The sequence below is a fragment of the Perna viridis genome, chromosome 1 (genome assembly GCF_037379345.1).
Source record: "Perna viridis isolate PV_CMFRI_1.1 ecotype Kerala chromosome 1, ASM3737934v1, whole genome shotgun sequence".
In the NCBI taxonomy this organism is placed as follows: domain Eukaryota; kingdom Metazoa; phylum Mollusca; class Bivalvia; order Mytilida; family Mytilidae; genus Perna; species Perna viridis.
The window spans coordinates 54,052,864-54,074,837 of NC_142445.1; the positions used below are offsets into that span (position 1 = coordinate 54,052,864).

The window sequence follows — 21,974 nt, forward strand, 5'->3', positions numbered from 1 at the left end:
CGGATTAAATCCTCCAAAACAGCAATAAATGTTTCCTTCACATGACGTAACAAGCGACTTTGTAATTTCCTCTCTTTCCCTTATTTGGCTCAATAAAATGTCGTCCATAACTATTATTTTCGTAAAATCAGGAAGCAATCGTAGATTTGTGTGAAGTTTGCAGGCAAGCAAAATAATGGCGTGATTAGATATATTACCAACTATTTGAGGATAAATTGTACATAATGGACGTTAGATTACTTGATGTGAAAATTTTCAAACATTTTAAAAACTTTTTTTTTGCATTCTACATTATATATATATAATCTAATTTATATACATAAAGGAATTAAAAAAAACATTACTTTATTGAAGTTTTATAGACTTTATATAACTTTATTGAGATAATTGACATGTTTTATTAGTATAACGTACTTCGGTTAACAAATGTGTTGAATATATAGTAATATTATTTCACGTTAGTCATTACCATTAATGTTACTTCAGCTTAAAGTGATAAGTTGTAAATTTATACCATTTTTTTCTCTGTCAGAACAACCTTTCTCCGTCGATGACGTAACCATTGATTTTTGCAATTTAATCTTCTTCCAGATTTTGTCTTCGTTTAATGTAGAACAAATAAGCATAGTTCATGAAATCATGAGATTCAAATGAGTAAAACCTAACTGTGTAAAATAAGCTGTGAATTAGATAAATTGACAACAAAGATATTTTGTCAGTAACGTAAATTTATTTATCAAATTGAAATTAACACTGACTTTTATAACCGGTTAAGATATTTTCAACAATGTTAAACACTAAGCAACTAGTGATTAACGATTATTATTTTGAATTTATTTACAATTTAAGTACGGTACTTTTCTGGTATTTTCATGTATTTAAAGCAATTGTAAGCCTTTTTTATCTACTAAGAACCTTAGCGTGTTGTACATTGAAAATGTAATACGATTTTTACTAAAAATAGACATGTTTCAATTGACATAAAGAAAGCTGTAGACATATAAATGCGTCATATCGTGATGTCTGGGTGATTCGGAAATTTGGTGAAGGAGCTCAAACAGATGATTAAAGTTTTGACAGATTGTTTTGCGTAAACTGCTTATATCATATTGAGTTGATCCTTTCGACGATTCAAGCAATTAATGTAGGAGCAAGGCTGAGTGACTTGCTAATCAAATCATATTGTGATAAATAGCAGTAACAGTACAATATCTTTTTATTTTGATGGATTAATGCCCATGGTAATAACTGTTCTGGGATGGTTCAATGAAAAGAGTATTCTTAAGCCTATAATTCATCACTATTTAATGAAAGCAAATGTTATTTTCGGTTCACGATTTTATATCTTAATTGATAGTTTGTAAAGAGCTATATATTTGGTCAATAATTTCAGTCGTTCAATTTGACATATAATTGATATGACATGTAGATAGAAGACTTTTGTCTAGAAACAATGGAAACTCAGGACATTGCTTAGATTACAAATGAATTTTGTCGACACTTGAGTTACGTGTCGTGTATAATTGATCCTAATTTCGCTGGCATTTCAGCAATGTGATTATATTATATTTTGAACAACTTATGTGTTCTGTTATAAAACTAGAAGACAGTTCCTTTAATAAATTGACGTTTTTAAAAATTGGGAGCATCAACTCTTAACAATCAAAAACGCATAACCATGCTTACCATACTGCAGTACGTTTCAACCAACTTTTTGCCATGAATTGACTTGGATTAAAATCATCAAACAAAAACACAGATGCTATCTTTGGTTAAAAAAGAAATATATAATCTAGTAAGTCCGTATTAGCTACAGACGTCCAAAATTGTTTCTTTTTCCCAACGTTACTTTACATTAAAATATTCATTTTGAGATAATCTTCTTACAAAACATCCAAGTACAAGTCTAACACGTTGTACAATGACTGTCTAATTTATTAAAGATTTATTTAATGATTAGAAGAACCAGAGGATGGCCAATACGTCCTGTCTGTGCTCAAAATTAAAGGAAGTGTTTTTTTTTCTAATTTGACATTTACTTAAGTCATTCCGTTCAGATGTAACTAGGTCTATTATTATTTTCTATTTGTAGCAAACTTGTTTTAAATTGAGCATTTGGTTTTCATGCTAATGTAACACGAAATAAGTTTTTTTTTCAAAGTTGTTTTTGACATATTTTTTCAGGGCTTGATATGTACGAAAGACGGGTAGTGTCATTACCTCATTCACATTTCCCGCTTGATGCAAGGCATATCACGGTTGGACCTTGATATTTTCACCTTCAAATTGATATTTCTCACTTGCAAGTTGACATTTCTCAATTTCTCAGTTTCAAGTTGACATTTCTCACTTACATGTTGAAATGTCTCATTTCCAACTTGGGAAAATGTCAACTTGGAACTGAGAAATGACAACTTGGAGTTAAGAAATGTGAAAAAAGTCATGATACTACCGGTCTTTCGTAGATACGAAAAAAAACCAACATAGCAGGAAGGAGAAAATGTTCGAGAGAAAGACTTGTGTGTAAATATTAAAATACTTATTCTTATTACATAAATCATTAAACAAAACGGAAAAACAAAAACAAAAACAAAACAAAACAAAACAAAAAATCTCTGTCTTCCTCAAAGTCCTGAAAAGCGCCTCTGCGAGTTTGTTATGATGTTGAGATCAATTAAAGCGAATTGATATTTTGCGATATGCAAGTTTCATGAATTAAAAACCTTTTTCTCTATGAATCCTATTGACTATATGGCCTATCGACGGCATATGTCATGACAGAAATTCTAGCGATCATCCGTCTATGTCGTAACCAGTTGTTACAGTCGAACAACATAAAATGTTACCAAGTCGCCTTCGACCAGTCAGTTTAATACTTGGTGCGACACAACCACACAACTAATTGAAACGGCGATGTTTTTCAATATCAAATCACATTTCACTACTTTTTATTCTTTGTTTTTTTTTCTCTCCATTTATGAAACTTTTAAGAGACTTCCATGTAGGAACCAAGCAGATCCTATGAACATTTATTCCCGGTAAATTGTTTGTGCCTGTGTATTGTTTAACACTTTATGATGTCAGAAAGTACAGAATTGTTTTCCATCAATCAATCATAATATATGTTCAATATTTTCTAACAAATCAAAGAGTGAGTTATTTCCCTTTATTTCAATGTTTGAAGTGCTTGCGTGTAATATATTTTATTGCAGTAAATTTACATACAAACATTCATATTTTTAGAGAACAAAAGTTTGTGGTCTTTAATGGACGAAAATGGATTAAAACAAAATAATGCATGTGCCTTCACCAACTACCTGGGTCTTCCACGTACACCACGCTATTAAATGACAGACATTTATGATAGGTAAAACGGGGTCATGTTGATAAATAGAATTATAGATTCATTGCCCGCTGTACTTTCAAAACCAATAACACAGAGAGGAAAGACGAAAATAAATTGTATTTAGATTTGATATTTCACTTTTAGTAGGAAAACTGGCCTCCTGTAGGCACCTGAGCTAACACAAGTTTGAAATTTGAATACTTTGTCTAGTGTAGACATAATTTACGTTAATACAGGTTGTTTTGTTTTTTATTTCATTTTAGTTTTGCTGTTTTGAAGTCATCTGCTTTTGGTCATCTCTAATTGTCATAGTATTGCCAAGAATAGTCTTTGAAGTTAATTTAAAGATTGACACTTTTATTCTCATTTCACAAGCGATTACACATCTTGGTGAGTGATACGCTAATTGTACATCGTAATGTACAAAAATAGAGAGAAATCAACACTGATAGTGTACACGAGCTATCATAGTGTTGGAATGCCATTCGATAAAACAAAGGCATCCTGTAAACTGTATAAAATTCAATAAAAGAACAGATACAATAAAACAAGTTTATTATGTTATATTTCAAGAGAGAGAGAGATAGAACTGCTTTATTGTTACAACAGACAACACAAAAGTATAGAACAACATTTTCAAAGGTACATATGTAAAGGACAGTATGTTATATACGCTCACCAAAGAAAGATATATAAAGGTTTATAAAAGAAATAATGGAATTTTGATTCTGATTGTTTTTATCTTACTTTTTACTGTTACTGTTTTTGTTATTCAGGTGGAAAAATGGTTAAACTAAAAAAAATGTCAACTAATAGATTATAGAGAAAATAGGATTGTTTATATTTGAGAAACGTCCCAATTCCTAACATATTTCTGTGATTTCATTAATAACACACGATCAGTTAACCCGCTCGAATATTAAAAAAATATATATATAATGTTTCTATGACCTTTCAGACCCTGGTTGGACCTTACGTGCTTTATACAAACACTTTCTTAAGCTAATTTCATTTACATAATTATATTAACTTATTCCATTCCATCTGTTCTAATATTCGTATACCTCTAAAATACGTAACTAATGTCAAGTTGCATTAATATTGTAGTATGAATACATGCCAATTGTCCATCATGTCATCAAAAGAGTCAGTCATTAAAAATCATTTCACTTATGTGCACCTGGTCCATGCTCCTAGTTTTTAGTGGAGTCCTAGTGGCTCATTTCCTTCTGTTACTTTGTATGTATGATTTTTGTTACTTTATGTTCTTTGTTGTGTATGTCTGTTTTCCATGTCTGGTCTTTGTCCCTGGATTACATTCTTTTGATTACCGCTATAACCTTGGTTCCCTTGATTACTCTTTGATTACCGCTATAACCTTGGTTCCCTTGATTACTTTGATTACCGCTATAACCTTGGTTCCCTTGATTACTCTTTGACCTTTCTTTATTTTGTTAAATCAAATAAACAATAATTTGAATTAATGAAGGAAAAGCAAGAATTAAATTATTCGGTAAATAATTAAAACCAAACTTCTTTAACATTAATGTTTACAATTAAAGGAATTATATGGAAGGATTCCACATGTTCGTCAGTACGTTTTAAGAATCGTGCCAAAAACTAAATATAATTATTTCACTGTTTAAGTCATTATTAAACAAAAGCATCTATTATTTCTTTTAAATAATCGAAATTAATGGGGCATTATTCGGAGGACTAATAAACATAGTTGTAAATATATAGAATATTACAGTAAAGCAAAGTTCATATTTAAACAAACAATTTTTCAATTAATGTATGAAAAGCAGGAGGAATGAATTATGTGACTATAAAACATGTGTATAAAGAGGACCAATAATGATTAACTGATTCGTTATTTATTTTCTTACATAACATCTGGATGTCTTTAACTAAGCAATGGAATCTGGCTGGCGCTTTTAAAGGTAAGATATTTCTTTCTTAATATCATATTTCGGGAATTCGATTTGCATAGTTTTGAAATCTAAAATATGAAGAGTTTTGAAGAATAAATGACAAGAATCGTACAGATGATGTCATGATTCAAAATGTGATTAAGATTTCAAATTCGGTGATCACGAAGAAAGATAATGTCTGTGAACATTAAGGTACATCCAATAGTTATAACAACATTTTGTTGAAAACATATGCATCAGTAAACGTGATCGAATATGTACTCCGAATAATCTTCTCTGTATTCTGCTCGGAATTTTCACTCCTGTTTTAGGATTTTATCAATGAAATATTCTTACTACAGAAATATTTTTATGCCCAGATTTGTTGTCTGGTGGACTTCTTGTTAGTCCAAATACAAGGTATGAATGGTCACATGATAAAAATTGGTCAGACACAAAAACTTTATAAACGAACAGTTTGAAGATCAACTGAAAAAAATAACATGATTTCTATTGAATCTGAACTTCTTATTACTGCATTTTACCTGAAATTGCTAAGTCTTTAGTGTAAAATCAAGTATTGCATGTGAATAATATATATTGTAAAGAAGTTCTAAATACAAAAATAAGGCACAATTTACAGTAGGACCGTTAATTACAAACATAACTTTCACACCAAAACTGCATTTCAAAGATATGCTATCAAGGGTAAAAACCGATTTTTTTTAATTCTTCGGCTATCCCGTTGACACTGACATTGGAGTATTGTAATTCGAGAAAAAAAGTAACAAGAACATAAAAATGCAAAATACATACCCATAGTTGTTAACAACACTGTATTAATTATCTATTTATCTATTGTATCTATCTTAGTTATATTTTTCTGTTACGTACATATTTGCGACAGCTTTGTGTTATAGTTACTGGTCTTCCTGCAAAAAAACACAGATGCTAAATAATCGTAGCTTCTTATAATCATGCGTTGTGAATTAGTTAAGGGACTAAGACAAATCCAAGTTATTTTGATAGTATTACATTGCAAACTGTGGTTCGTATCGTTATCAATTGCTGCGAGGAATGCAGATTTTGATACATGATTTATTTGGTAACCGTCTTATGATCAGAATCGTGTTTTTATCGTTATTTTCCGTTATTTGTTAATACAGTTTCGTGCCAGGCTTGCAAAATAGAGTCTGATCTTTTGTTTGCTATTTCTAGATTTAATTAGCTTTTTGTAGTTACTATCATAACTTCCAATTCCTAGGCTTTAATATCACACAACCTGGAAAAAAATCGCCGTCACGAGGTGATCGACTCAAGTAGAAAAAAAGATGATTTAAACGAATTGTCATTTTGAGTTGTTTCATTAGTTCTATGAACATTTGATGATGAATTACAGCAAAAGCTATATAGATAGGAGATACAGATAGCTAATTAGCCAACAATAGTTAATACATTGCATCACATGGCGTCTTACATTATTTCATTATTAATTTGCTTTATTGTTAAAATGCAGTCAAGACAATAAAGTAATACCAACTGTAAATATTTACCCTAACACTTGAATTAATGTCTTTTTCACTTGAGTGGTGATATTATTTCATATTCAACGAAACAAAATATCAAATACATGTAACGATTTATTCAATGTGTATGAAAAATTGTCGATAGATATTAGAATCTTTCTTGCTACACAATTAATCATATCATTTGATAACAAAAAGTGCTTAGTTTGCATAACTTTTACGTCTATAGTTATTACTTTTGTCTTTAATCAGTTACAAATTTATGGGAGGTTTTGTTGAAAAACCTCGTTTCTTTTGTTCCAAATATTGGCAAAACAATGAGCAATTATTGCCAAGAATCATCTTGTTTTAAAAAGTTTCTGGGTCCGTCCCGATTCATTTAATTACTATATATTTTTCTATGTTTCTTGTCAATCGAATGAAATTAAAGTCTCCTAAGCAAGTATTTTATCCGTCTTTTCTTTAATCCACTTAAATTTTGGTTCAAACCTGTCAAATTGTTTGATTTTAGAAAAGTAAAACAAAAAACCTTTGTCACTGAATACTATTAAAATTTTCCTTATTTTACATCAATTACTCTTGTTCAAGTTATCGGTGATAGCTTATACTAAAAAATAAAGTTTGACAGTGAATAACTCTCTGTGTATTAGTACATATGACTGGCTGGTGTAAAATACGAGATTACCAAAAATAACTTCTTAAACGTCAATTGATATTACAAAATATATTCTGTTGTGTATATGGTAGGACGAAGATTTTATCAACAAAAGATTACTTCATTTAGTTTTCACCTACAAGGCTACAGATAATCCATGCAGAGAAGTTTTCTCACTAATAGCCGGTTCAATGATTGAGGAAGCCCTAATCAGTTGATTTCCGACCTATTTCAATTGAAAGGATTTTATTGTTTCTGTAATTGTTTTAATGTGCTCTCAATGAGAAAATTTTATTATAATAGCTGTATCGAAAGTAATTTGTATGCATTTAATTGCTGTTTATTTCTATGCATTCTGTTGCTGCGTAAATGAAATTTCAGTTCAAGTTATCTAATAAAATGCATGCAACAGAGTTAAAACTGTAAGATTTATTGCATTGTTTGTCTAGCAGTTTAATAACTGCATGCTTTAATAAAATTTAAAAATACTGACGATGTCTTTGTGAACTATTGTCATCATACACATGATTTGTGAGATGTAGATTAATAACTCCATGCAATAATTGACGCAAACAAAATTATATCAACTTTCAAAATTTGATATTGTTATGTTTCCTATAATTGCCATAAGCGCAAATGCCTTCAGTCAAAACCAACAGTTTCGGTTATGCTTTTCTGAAATATAACCTGCAAAAATCAATCGTTTTCTCGCTCATTTCTTGTTTTGGAAACCAGGAGGGTTCATTGATAGACAATGTCCACTTTCGGACACTCCATTTTTGGCGCAATTTTCTAGCACTAGTGAAAATGAATGGTCAGATGGTCAGATGGGAATAACTCAAAACAATTATCCCGCAAACCCTAAAATACAAAAAAAAAAAATGAACAAAGCCAATATCAGTTTTGCCCTTTGTAAACTAAGAATGTATCGATTGAATCCAATGGGTATATAGGAAATGTATCTATTACTAGATAGCAAAAAAGGTGAGAGGTGTATTAGACTACTTTAATAAATATCAAGAATGAAAAAAATATCCTTGGCTGTAAAGTTTGAAAACAGACAGTAAATTAGTACGGTCGGTCTGATTCCGTATCGAGCATTTCTCAAAATCATTCATAATACTTTGACTACCGGAGATCAACCACGTTTTTTTAGGAAATCCACCAGACAAAACCTAATATATGGGAACTTTAATCGTGTAGAAAATTACACCTAATCATAATTTATAGCATCTCAATATTTACAGAAATCAAGTGAACTGACATATTCCATTAGGTTTATCTAACGTGGCGGTGAATGAAACTAAATTCAATGCGTAAAATGTATGTTTTGACTACTTACTTTATTACCACAAATGAGTTTTAGAAATGAATTCACACATGAAGTAAACAATGCAATAAATCTTCATTATTAACGACTGTTCCAAAAATTGTGATATTTAAAAAAGTGATATTGTACCAGTTTCTTTATTTTTTTTTATTTCAAGTTTTTATTTGAAGTACAAAACCTCAAAGAAGACTTTACAGTGCTTGAATTGCACCAAGTAGAAGTAATTATCAGAATAGTTTGTATAATTTCAAATGATGGTTACACATCTGTAACTGCACTGTTTACCGTGTAAGCAGGGGTTGTGGCAACTTTCTGAGCAATATCAAGTACAAAACACTTAGATACTATCAAAGTAACATCAGTACCTAATATTAAACCACCACCAAAGTGAAACTGTTAACAAATTGGCTGATCAAATTTATTCATTGCTATTTTAAAAATACTCAAGTTGATGCTTGAATTTTTTTTTCGTGTTTATGACAAGTCCTTGAGTTCTCTGTCGTAAATATTCTTTGGAATTTTGATTGAAGTATTAGACTATATTGCTTCAACGATAAAACTTATCTTTGGGATGGTTAACAAACTCCAGTTAATTAAACGTACATCTAGACAAGGCCTGTTATCTCGGGTTCGTTGATTCATTTTTTAACCACGTGAAATTTAATCTGATGCAAAACATTCAAAACACTTACCAACTATATTAAGAATTCAGTCTATTATTAAAGATTTACGATACTTTTTACATCTAAACAAAAAAGTCAACAGTCTCAAAAATAACACTGTATTTAAAGGCAGTTTTCTAAAATATGTCCCTAATTCAGGTTGACCGCTTTTAATGACATTTAACGACATTTAAGCATTGATTGATTGACCTTCAAACATAGATTTTCATTATTTTACATGAGCGTTAGTGTGGTAAAATAAGAAAAAAACTAAAGAACCTTAACGGCGGGAAATTGTAAAAATGAAGATGTGAGTAGGTAATGTACATGCAAATTAGATACAAAACTGTTGAAAATTTATGACATACTATTGTACATTTTCTTTCGAAGGAATCATAAATTCAATCAGTTATTTTTAAAAACATAATCAAGTGACAGACAAATTGATATTTGAAAAATACTAACTTCTTTATATTTAACTTTATATGATAGGTCCAAGAGTTCGAGTCAATAGGAAATTTTCAGCTAGTGGTGGAGGATTATAAGCTTGTGCAAGTTATTTGGTTATCTTTTGGTTGATTTTCAATCAGATTTCACTAATTCATTTTTCAAGTAATCTTTCAAACAGTATTGTCCTTTGATGTTCTGATATTGTTAGTTGGTTATACAGTTTTTTGGAAAACTATCTGACCTTTTTTTATTCAATTAACTTTTCTATGTTATTTCATATCGTTTTACAAAAAAAAGTCAAACAAGAAAGTAATAAGCATCGATGCAGACTAATGTTGAAAACCCCATGTGAAGTGTCCTGTTTTTTTTTTAAATTACCGACGGAAAGAGTTCAGTTCTAACACCTAGAGATTGTACTGCTATTTGTTGTGTGTAATTTCGGTATCATAAAAGGGCAGATAAACGCAAGTTTTGTTTTATGTTTTAACCCGGATAATTTAATACAGAAAAACTCCTACTAAAGTATTTTTTTATTTGATATATTGTTGCATGTTCTCAGTAAAAGTAAAGTGTATAAATAATCTATTTGATTTTTTTCCATTTTTATTGAGATTTTTTTTACAAGAGATCTATTACCGACATGTTATTTCATTTGTTATTTACATTACAAGTCGAATTCTAAAGGTATTAGACGATGTAATGCTTTTTAGTTACATGTACCCTTTGTTTTTAAGTTAGAAGCGAACTGTCATAATTGCAATATCTGTTGTTTTCATACATCAGAAACTACTGACAGAAGCAAAGCTATCAAAAATATCTTTAAAAAGAATATATTGTCAAATGACTAATATGAGCAAGTCTTTCTAGCGAATAGATTGGCACAAAATTTACGCTAATCTGACCTACTGAATCGCTTTTACAATCGCTTTGTGTTAATTAAACACAAACAAAAGGAAAAAAACCACACACACATGATTACCCACTTCTTTTTGTACGCCATGAGGCTTGAGATATTGACCTATTTTCTTATTAATCTTGTGGTTTGTTTAACGATCTTGTTTGCATATGTATGTTTAATACGATGAGAATAGAGAATATGCAGATATTTTTTCTGCATATAATTTTGTGTAATCTTATTTTTATCTCAGAAATGCACGCGGCATTCATTTTCTTTGGTATAAGGGAACAAAAATGGAATACTGAATGTTTCTCATATAGTTCTGGGACAGTACTATGAACCTATCTTAGTTTTGAAGCGGAATACAATTAAGTGGGACTTGGTTTAATTGCAATCAACAATAAGTGTGGAAGGAAAAAATTGAATGCTGCTACTTGTGAAAAATGATATAATAAACGTGAAAAATATTCTCGTTTAAATACCCCTAGTGATCATTTATGAACAAAGAAGGAAAATTGGTTAACCGTTTTTTACATTTGTAAAAAAAAATATTAATTTTGTAGAAAGAAAAAACAATTACATTCATTTTCTGGGAGAGTTTGAAGAACAGTAAACAGCAACCAAATCTACAATGTTACGAAGACGTCTTTGAAATAGTTAGAATAATAAGTTGTTATAAAACGAATTTAGAATAGATCTTCAATTGCATAATTAGAAGCAGAGGGTTATTGAAATGTTAGTAAGTGGTAGTAGAAATGGATAGTTGTTATGTGTTGTCATATGATTAAGTCATCGGTGGTAATTACTTAGACAAAACACACTTGGTTGTTGCTGCAGGGGACATTGTCTCGAAAAATATTTTCAATACATTTTTGTTGATTTTGTGTTCTGTCAGGCAATGATTATATAATGGATGTTTTAGGGTTTATGTCATTAATATTGAAAAGAAAGTCAATTAGTTTTCTTATCAATATTACTCGTCAAAAATTCGACAGGGCATACTTTTATCTATTGCTTTAAACCATCAATCAATGTTGGGGTAAGTCAGATGCTTCATATTTCAGATACGGATTTTATTTTGCCAATGTCAGTCCTAATTAAAATCATGCAAGAATCCTGATTCAATCACTTGAAGAACAGCAAAATAAAACAATGTCATTTCTTGAAGTACATTTACAAAATATAACTAGCAGCCTAAACACAGGACAAAAGCAAAAGAAAGTCAGATGATATCTTTTAAAAAATCCCTTAAACTTTCTGTCTTTTTTCGTAATTGACGTGATGCCTGCATTTGTGCATTTGTTAATAATGTTTAATTTAATACTTTGTCATTTTGTTTCCATTCTCGACGTGCTCTTAATGACTGGTCGTTTTGATCCCAAAACAATTAAGTACAAGTAATGTAAAAATGGGACTGTTTTTTTTGTTGTTGCTTAAGGCCTTGATTGAACATTTATTTATGATTCCATTTTACAATATGGTACTTTGAATCAGTTTATGGGTGAAAAAAATCTGGCTCAAAGCCTGCATAATTCTTAAATACTCCTGTACTAAACTATGTTTACCTTAGACTGTCATATTTTTAACTCTAAGATAAGAAATTGGACAAAGCAGTAAATTTTTCGAATTATATTGAGATAAGAGGTAATGCTTGACATTAACTAACTTTTATCGCTTTAAACCATCTATGGATTGTCTTGATGTAAAATATTACAGTTTCTTATTCCGGTCCGTGCTAGTAGCTAGTCTAACCGTCAAAATCTTATCTTTTTTCAGGTAAATTGGCAGGAAATAAGAACAGAGATGCGACAAGTCTACTAACCTATTTTCAAAGGAAAAGATCGGCATAGAGTTAAGCTTGTGGTTGTGTTTCATTGATTGAGAGCAACAAGTTTTCCTATAAAATGATAAAACTTTCAACTCATACTGCTTATGAACTAACTGCTCCTTAGATCATCGCTTAATTGTTAAACAAAATGTCACAAGATCTTCGCCGGTGTGTCGACCTTTTAAAAAATGGAAATATATCGTCAGGAAACTTTAGTTGTGACCACTTAAAGCATGAAGGATTTAAAGAACTGTTAACATATCTTTTAAGTAAATCGCAAAACAAGGAAAATCCAGAACCGGTTATCAACGTTGATGTATGGAAGTATTTGGAATTACGGATGTTCCCCAGTCGAGATGACTTGTCAGTTGTTATTCCTATAACAATAGTTTACTGTTTCATTTTTCTGACAGGTATTTTGGGAAACGTTTGTACATGCGTAGTAATAGCCAGGAACAAATTCATGCACACGGCCACAAACTACTATTTATTTAATCTTGCTGTTGCTGACTTGTTGTTACTTATTATAGGTCTACCTCCAGATTTGTACACCATATGGAATTTATATCCATGGATATTCGGTGAAACATTCTGCATCATTCGAGCACTTTTTGGTGAGCTGTCTACATACACATCAATTTTGACAATTACGGCTTTCACTGTTGAGCGTTATGTGGCAATCTGTCATCCAATGAAAGCCCATAAAATGTCAAGCCTAAACAGGGCAATAAGGGTTATTTTCAGTACTTGGGTTATAGCTTCGTTATTATCCATTCCACAAACAATACAGTATGGCGTTTTCTACATCAAGGACCAACAGAATAGAACAATAGAAGAATCTGCAATGTGTACAAACAAAAATTTCGAGGCTATGAAGGAGACTTTTCTTGTTTCGTCTCTAATCTTCTTTCTGTTACCAATGACTTTCATCAGTATTCTGTATACATTGATTGCCCTGGCTATTCGGAAGTCGTCAATGAGGAGGTCCTCAGCTGATTCCTCTGGTAAAGAACACATAAGAGGAATTGATCTTCATGTAAAGCAACAGTCAAGGGCAAGAAAATCTGTAATAAAGATGCTAGGTAATTATCATTCTCATTTTGGTTAACGAAAACATGAACAGCTGATGTTTGCAAAATTAACTTCTACTAAATCGCCTGCCAGAAAATTTATTTTGATTGAAGTGAACTTTCATTTATTAGCTTACGAAATCTAAACAAATAAAAGATAAATACACCCACTTAAAAAACATTACACGAAACAGACAATACAGTTACGTCCGTGGTAGTAAATGATGCTTAAAAAGAAAATCAAAACATGTAAAAGACATCCAATTAGTAACGGTTATCTGTAATATGTTGGTTCGTGTCATGTGAATGCTACGTGCTTCTGGTATGGAAGCTGTTTAATACGAACGTTCTTTTCACATACTTTCACGTTAAACATACGATTATCTCAAAAGCGATGTGTTTCCTACAAGATTAGCTCAGGTTTTTTGTTTGTTTTGTATTGTATTGTATTGTTAAGATTTCCATTCTTGTATCACTTTTTTTTACTTTAAATCGAGGACTAACATTTCTTTTATTTAATTTTTATCACAAAGTAAATCTAGCAGCGACCGAAAGTGTCAAAAGGAACTTAAAACGAGGTTTTCGATATCTTATCAACAAGCGGGGTTCGTCATTTAACATAGAATACCACATTAACTAGAAATACATGAAATGGCTACCAGAAAACTGCATATTGAATATCAATTTATTCCAATGCAGGAAGCCGTACAAAAGTGTAACCAATTAGGACAGATTGTCGTTCATACGGGCATCAATTATCCTTTAAGCCTCTCACGTCTATAGGGTTTAGGCTGAAAAAAAAATTAAGATAACTTCTATGATGTTTCTTAATATCCGGTTACTAGAATACATTTACTGAATGATTTTCGCATTATGTTATTTAAAAAATGTATAAACAATGAACCGAGAAATTGTTTCAACAAATATAAGATACTGAAGATACTGGATTTTGTCATTTGTTATATAGCATCATACCAGAACTAGTCTAAAATGGCCATATTTACAAATGATAAAAATAAATCACCATACAGATTGATATGTTTGGTTGATTCTTGTCCGACCTGTCTGTCAATTACACTTTAACAATCATTCAGTAACAAAGACTTAAAAAAAGAATGATTAAAAAAGCAAGCAAATTATACATTTAAGATCTTTAGAACAACTTTGTAAGTGTTACTTATTGATAGACACAAATGTCAAAATATCGGTTTTTAATGCTTGAATGTACTTACAATTCATTGAACTGGGCAACTGTGTCAATTACCGAGTGGATTTATGAATTTATGGAATATTTCTAAGCTTTTACAGCTCATGGTAAGTATAAAATATGTTCAGTCACAAAAGTAAGTTCGACATAATAAATCTGACGTTTGCATGCTCACTTAACCTTTCGTATTAGGTAATGTGAGTGACAAATTAAACACCAAGCAGCCGAAATAGCTCATTTTCATACTTGCTTATGTCCTATAAGTAATATCGAAACTGTTTGGGCTGAATTTATTTTTCAATTACCAGCAAATAAGCTTCAAACCTCAGAGGAAATACAGTTAGTTTTGACGAAACAATTTATTGATGCTCCTGAAACTTACCAGTCATAAAAGATTTAGCGAAAAAGTAACATCTTTAAGCTATTTTAATTCAAACGCCTACGTGTATTGTTAACCAATCTTTTAATTGTCTAGTCTTATATTTTGCAATGTGAATTTTGTGAGAAAAGGTCAAAACGTGAAAGACATGGTGTCTCAAGAGAAATCAGCGTTCTTTCAACTTTGAAAACAAAATATACATGTATAAATGTTCCATCCTCAATTTCCTATTCAAGTGCTTTATCAAGTTATAATATTTCACAATATTTTTTTATTTCTAGATGTGGTGTTCCAAAATAAATTTTGTTAAATTATCGTATGGTTTATGATATTGACAAAGATTACTTGATATAAAGCGAAAATTTTCAATTTAATTTCAATACATAGGTATGTACTAGATTTAAAGAAGCAAGGCTAAATCAAGCCCCACAAACAAAACAAAACAAAAAACGAAATAAAAACCTCGAAGTTAAGTAAAAAAATAATTCCTTCCAAGAACTGAGACCAAATAATTATTCAATTTGGGTAAAGAATTGTAGAATAATTTAGCACACAGGAACTAAAAAAGAAACGTTAATAACAGTTTCGAGTTAATCTGGGTTCTCTTCCGGTTACCAAGGTTGATTTAAAATTATATTCTGCTAAATTATGTGTTCCAAGGTTCATCAAAATTTTGCTTTAGGAAAACGTGATTGCGGCTGTCGTCTGGAAATAATGTAAGTTAAGTTTTGATGTTCTCTCAAAAACCTAACGTTTGTATATAGATGTTTCAACTATTCAAGAAATATTCGACTTTACCTCCTCCACGATAAGAATGATTGATAAAGCATACATCGTTCATTAGAACCGAAGCGATAACCACCTGCGACTTAATTATATGAAAGGCAACAAGGAATTGTTGTGCATGCTGTCAGTTCCATCTAAATGAAGAAAAAGATCAATTCTAGTAAATTTCGGTAATAGATAGAGATATAAACAGACAATAAGAACTTAGCCAAAACTTTACGTTCAGTTTTGTTTTATCATTTAAGCAGGAAGAAACAACTGATACTGAAAACTAAAAGAATGTTAAATGAAAATTTCATTTCATGAAATTCCCTTGGTATTTACGTATTTTATTGGTATTGAAAGAACTGGATGCATTGTTAACTGTTATTTAGATTGGCTGTAATTAGAATCTTGGGAAAGTATTCATTGATATAAACATTCAAGTCCCAAAAGCAGTAAGAAATGAGATTTTGATTACAGAAATAGTTCATGCTTAATCAATTTAGAACCATATTCTCATTAATCGTTTAGGGGATTTATAAATTTTATGTACAAGTTTCTTTAATCATAAAGAATGTTTATCATATTATATTCATCTGATGTAATATGTGAATATGTATCAAAGAAATCTTCGCAGAATCTAAAAGGGATAGTTTTTTGGTTAATTTCTTCTCGTCCGAATTCCACGCTTCAAACATTCAATTAAAAATGAGTCAGGCCATCTATATAATTAATTGGTAATTTCCCATTTCGTAATAATAAATAGCGCTTTATTAACTGGAGTAATCTTACTGTTAAGGAATAAACAGTTTCGTCGGTCATTTTTTAAGCACTAGATACTGTTTACTGTTAAGATATTGCCATTTATTATTTCAGTGCACTGTTTTTTTCCGTATCATCAACTTGTAAATGTAGAAGAAGTCCTCATAATAGTTCATTTTCACGAATTTTTGAAAGTCAGAAAAAAACATTATTTTCATTACATTACTGACAAAAATTTGGGAAAAAAAATGTGCGTATGCTTAGTTACCGTATTTTACTTTTAAATCATTAATATTAAATACAACATTGCAACAACTTTGATTTGTCCTGGTATATGTCATTCTTGCGTTAATTCAACAGACTTATATAATATGGTCTAGTTTTTAAATGAATGTGTGAAACAATCATTCAGCCGTCAAACCATACTTCGAACCTAATGCTCAAATAAAAAAGAACATGTTTCAACCATAGATAAATTTAAGTTCAATTTTATTCGACAAATCTAATTATGAATGTTTTGAATTTAAAAAAAGAACAACACCCATTTATACTAAATAGCAAATGATGACAAAGAAAAGGCAAAATATACAACTAATATAGTACAATGATTAATTAGTCAGCATAAAAACTAAAACAACGAGGAAAAAAGACATTGATGGATTGAAGAGAAAATACCATATTTTACGTTAAAAAACGCCATTCCTCTTTCTTGGCAGCCTAATTATCTATTATATTTGTCCCTCTACCTTAAACACGAGTCAAAATGTTTTTCTATTATATGGTTTTAAAGCGGTTACGGTTCTTCTAAACTACAGACCTAGAATGCACAAATATACAAGCTAAATTGTTATTTTTTTCCTTATTTATTGACTAATGAACGGAAACCATCTTTTGTACCAATATATAATTCTCAATATAGTTCTTCTTAGCTCCCAAAATATATATAATTTTGGTTTATGGCGTAACTTATTTATGTAAGGCAAGGCAAATGCTTTTTTTCACAGCAAAAATGTGTGAATTTCTCCTTGAAATCGTGATGAAGTCTACTCAATGTTGAATTGATACAAATATCAAATAAATAGAAAATATTTTTAATGTGTTTCTTTGCTGAGGGTATGCAATTCCTGCACAAAAACTCAATTATTTAACTTTATAACTATTCTCCCATTAAGTCAACATTAAGCAGACCTCTACAAGATGACATAGGAACAGTAAACACATAGCGTGGAACGAAATACCAATTTCCCATGTCTATGTATTTATTTTTATTCTACAATTATCAAAATGTATTTGCATGATAAATCTCTGTTTCACACACTTTTTGAAAAAGTACAGAAAATGCATTATGAGATATGCAAAGTATGAAACTTTCCACGACGATTCAGTTTATAATGTATTGTAATAATTAATATATTACCACTCTTATACAAAATATATGTATGTGTGCGTCCTAGATCTTGACTTGTAAAAATCTTAATCATAAATGGTGGCCGAATATTTATAATATTTTTAGTTGAGCCAGCACTCCACAGTTTAGTTTAGTTTCGCACTTTTGGCTAGGGATGAAAAATGACATTAATGGAAACCTGTGGTTGCTATAGTGATTAAAAAAGAAGAATCTATTGTTGATAAAACATTTTCTGAAAAAGGGGACCTTTCAAAGTATTTTGTGAAAGTCAAAGTAAGTCAATTTTTTACCATGCTAAATTTAATAAATCGATTACAAAGTGAAATAGCTCAAAATATAACCGGCGATGCCCATATGAGGAAGGGGTTTTCGCAGGAAAAAGTTTAGACAGTTTCAGGACATGAAATTAAAACTTAAGATATTTTGCGGGAAATTTTATATTATTAAACCTGATTTTATGAACTTTTTTTGCATGGTTTCTATGGTAATTTGCTGTGGGTAATTTTTTTCTAGAAAATTTTTACTGCACCCTGAAGGCCTTGGTTTGAGCTATTTCTAGATATATAGATTTACAAATGATTGACAATTTTTTCAAGTGATAAATGTTACAAAGCATCAGATTACAAGACCAAAATTAGGCAGTTCTACAATACTGTCGAGTGCTGGCTGATCAGTATACAGAATGAAAAGTTCAAAATTAGAAAAGTAGTTCTTACTTTAATTTGAAGTTTTGCATATTTCATTGGTGATTTCATAAAGACCATTTTTGTGTTAGACAAATTTTATACAAGATATTTTCATGTTGAGAAATTAAAATTCTTTTATCTAAAAGTTTAATTCCAATAATAAAAGATAGAGCGCACTCGAAACACTTATATACACATTCTCGTTAAACAGAAATATGCTGTTATTGTTTTTATTCTTTCAAATCTGCAATCCGATATTTCACCAATTTTTCTTTCTTTTTAGTTGCAGTTGTCGTTGGATTCTTCATCTGCTGGGCGCCATTTCATGTAGAACGGTTAGTGACATCAAACATTGAATCATGGACTCCATATTTGTTGCGGGTTTATCGAACCTTGTTTTATACTTCTGGAGTGTGCTATTTTTGTAGCTGCACGATTAACCCAATTCTGTACAGCATTATGTCCTTAAAATTTAGACAGGCCTTAAAGCAAACATTTGCTAAATCTTGTTGCAGTAAAACACCTACCAGAAGACAGAAGACACGTTTTTCTTACAAATTCGTTCATAAAAATGGACAAACAGAAACCAGTTACACAACAGTAGGACCACTTGGGTTGATAGGAAGTTCGAAAAGGAAGTCCATGAACAAAATAACTAAAGGTCGAGTGGTAGAAGTAGAAGAACAGAAAGTTCAAGTATCGAAAAAACCTAGTCCATCACCATCTATTAGTGGAAGCAGTTTGAAATCTACCGATGAAATGTGTCACGAAGGGGACATGGAGAATGTTTTATTCCAAATCAAATGCTATGACAGTAATCGCAATACATCTAAGTTAGTCGTTGGCGTATGTTAATGTTCCTCACTGGTAAATAACAAGCTTACTTGGTGGCTGTTTTTTCTTGTTTTGAGCCAGTAAATGAATAAGGAACCTATAACAAGAGTATAGAATCCTAAACTAAAGCAATTAAGTGCTTCTGGTTATCTAAATTCTTATTTATATTTATATTCCATTTTATATCTAGTCAGAAACCATAAATTCCCTGAAGTCCTTCTCGCCTACACAGTTTTTGTCTATAACGGTAATTGACGGATGCAATACTGGTACTAGATACTTTGACATGCCCTGACATTAATTAGTCCTATACTGCTTAAATGTGATCATTTACGAGTATCAAACAACCAAAAAGTGTCTGCCATTCATGCTTTAATTCGAGCAAAAAGTCATTTAAACTGTACTTGATGACAAGAAAATTTGGATATGCCTCAAGATGTGTCATTTTAGAACAACTCGGTGGGTGTTTCTAGAAAAGCAGAAGGCACATAGCCTACCGATGCACCTGGTTCATGCTCCAAATGTTTTTTTTTTGTTTTTTTTTAAGTATCCTGGTTGCTTACTTATTTTTGTTTCTTTGTATGTGTTATTTCATATACTTAGTTGTGAATATCTGTTTTTCTCGTTAGGCGTTATCATTGTGTTATGATTTTTTTTTACTACTGTTCAAATCCTGGTTTTCTTCATTTCCCTTAAAGATCTGGGCATTCTGTGCAATTATCAAAGGAAGAATATTTAATGCTTTTGTAGGACAAGTATAAGTTTTCCGCATTTCTAAAAAAATCCTTGTTTCTTTATGGCGAATAATAAATTAATTAATTGTATTTATGCTATTAAACCTAGATGTGCCTACATTTAACAATATGTCGAATAGCTTCGATGGACAACTCAAAAGTATAATTATACCTATCTGTTATCGTCGTTTTAGCAAAACTTAAATGGGAGATACGCAAGCAAAGGTAGAGTAATGCTACTACATGTCCAAGAGTAATCAAGGGAACCAAGGTTATAGCGGCAATCAAAAGAATGTAATCCAGGGACAAAGACCAGACATGCAAAACAGACATACACAACAAAGAACATAAAGTAACTAAACTCATACATACAAAGCAACAAAAGTAAATGAGCAACTCGGACTCCACTGAAAACTGGGAGCATGGACCAGGTGCACCGGTAGGGTGAGCGTCCTCTGCCTCTCTAGAAACACCCGCCGAGTTGCTCATAAAAAGTCAAGTCCGGGGTAGACAAACGAGAAAAGGAAAACTATGATCCGTTGAATAAATCAGTTTTCATGGTGCTGATGGATACACCATAACGATCCACGAGTTCATGATGACGACCATAAAACTTCTGTAGTGATGACTTCAATCTAGTAGCAACATAATCAATCCTGTTCCAGAAGCCTATTTGTTAGAGTTCTAGCGCGATACAAAAAGTCTGCGTAGTTTCGGCAAGCTCTGGCATAACGTATGAGTTGTGATATGAACACTCCATACGCAGGTGCTGAAGGGATGTTGCCACAGAAAAAAAGGAAAGTTGGCAATTCTGAATGAAAAGTCATCACGTTTGTCGTAAAGTTTGGTCAATAGTTTTCCTTTACCATCGATTTCTAAGTGTAAGTCAAGATATGAAGCTGACCTCACAGTGTCTGTAGTATCCAACAGATTAATCCGAAATGTAAACAACGCCAGAATGCTCACACCACTCATTGCCATTGCACCTATTTTTTACCTGTGTTTTCAAATGGTCTTTTCTGCTACAGGAATATCGTCAAATTAACTCTATTATCATTTTAATAAAATATATTCACTTATCAATTAACGCTAACACGTATATAAACCTAAATATTAGTTACCATAGAGTAAGTAAACCAGCTGATCTGATATAAAAAGAAAGTTCAAAATGAAAACTTCTAGTTAAAATTCAGGAGTATGACATACTACTATTCGTTCTGTATATAATATATTCAATATTTCAATAGCATCAAGAAGCAAGGGTTATAAACCCAGATCTGCCTAACTAAAGTTACCTTGTTTTTTTTTTTCATATTCATTCATATTTGCAGTGGTAAAAATACCCATGATAGTTATGATGGCAATGGTTACTCAAGAGGGGGTATAAATTCGACGAAAAAGGTGTATAAATTCAAATCAAATCAAATGAGTTTTATTTAGAATTGACAGGTTAAGTAACAGTACAACATAAGCTCTAAAGAGCTTTTAATACCGGTATCAAATGAAAGATGTGTAAGA

General features: G+C 31.1%; 1 protein-coding gene across 2 annotated transcripts in view; it reads left to right on the forward strand.

The window, feature by feature from the left end:
* Positions 1–19,776, forward strand: part of LOC148629390 (pyrokinin-1 receptor-like) — a 36,999-nt gene extending 17,223 nt beyond the window's left edge. Inside the window, exons 1-3 of one of the 2 annotated variants that reach the window (XM_088550152.1) lie at positions 4,945–5,289; positions 12,557–13,690; positions 19,172–19,776. In XM_088550152.1, coding sequence (XP_088406278.1) covers positions 12,757–13,690; positions 19,172–19,743 — 1,506 coding nt within the window. In that variant the 5' untranslated portion in view covers positions 4,945–5,289; positions 12,557–12,756 and the 3' untranslated portion in view covers positions 19,744–19,776. Of the gene's footprint in view, positions 1–4,944; positions 5,290–12,556; positions 13,691–19,171 lie in introns of those variants that run through there. The other variant, XM_088550148.1, reaches the window with a different exon arrangement.
* Positions 19,777–21,974: the final 2,198 nt, after the last annotated feature.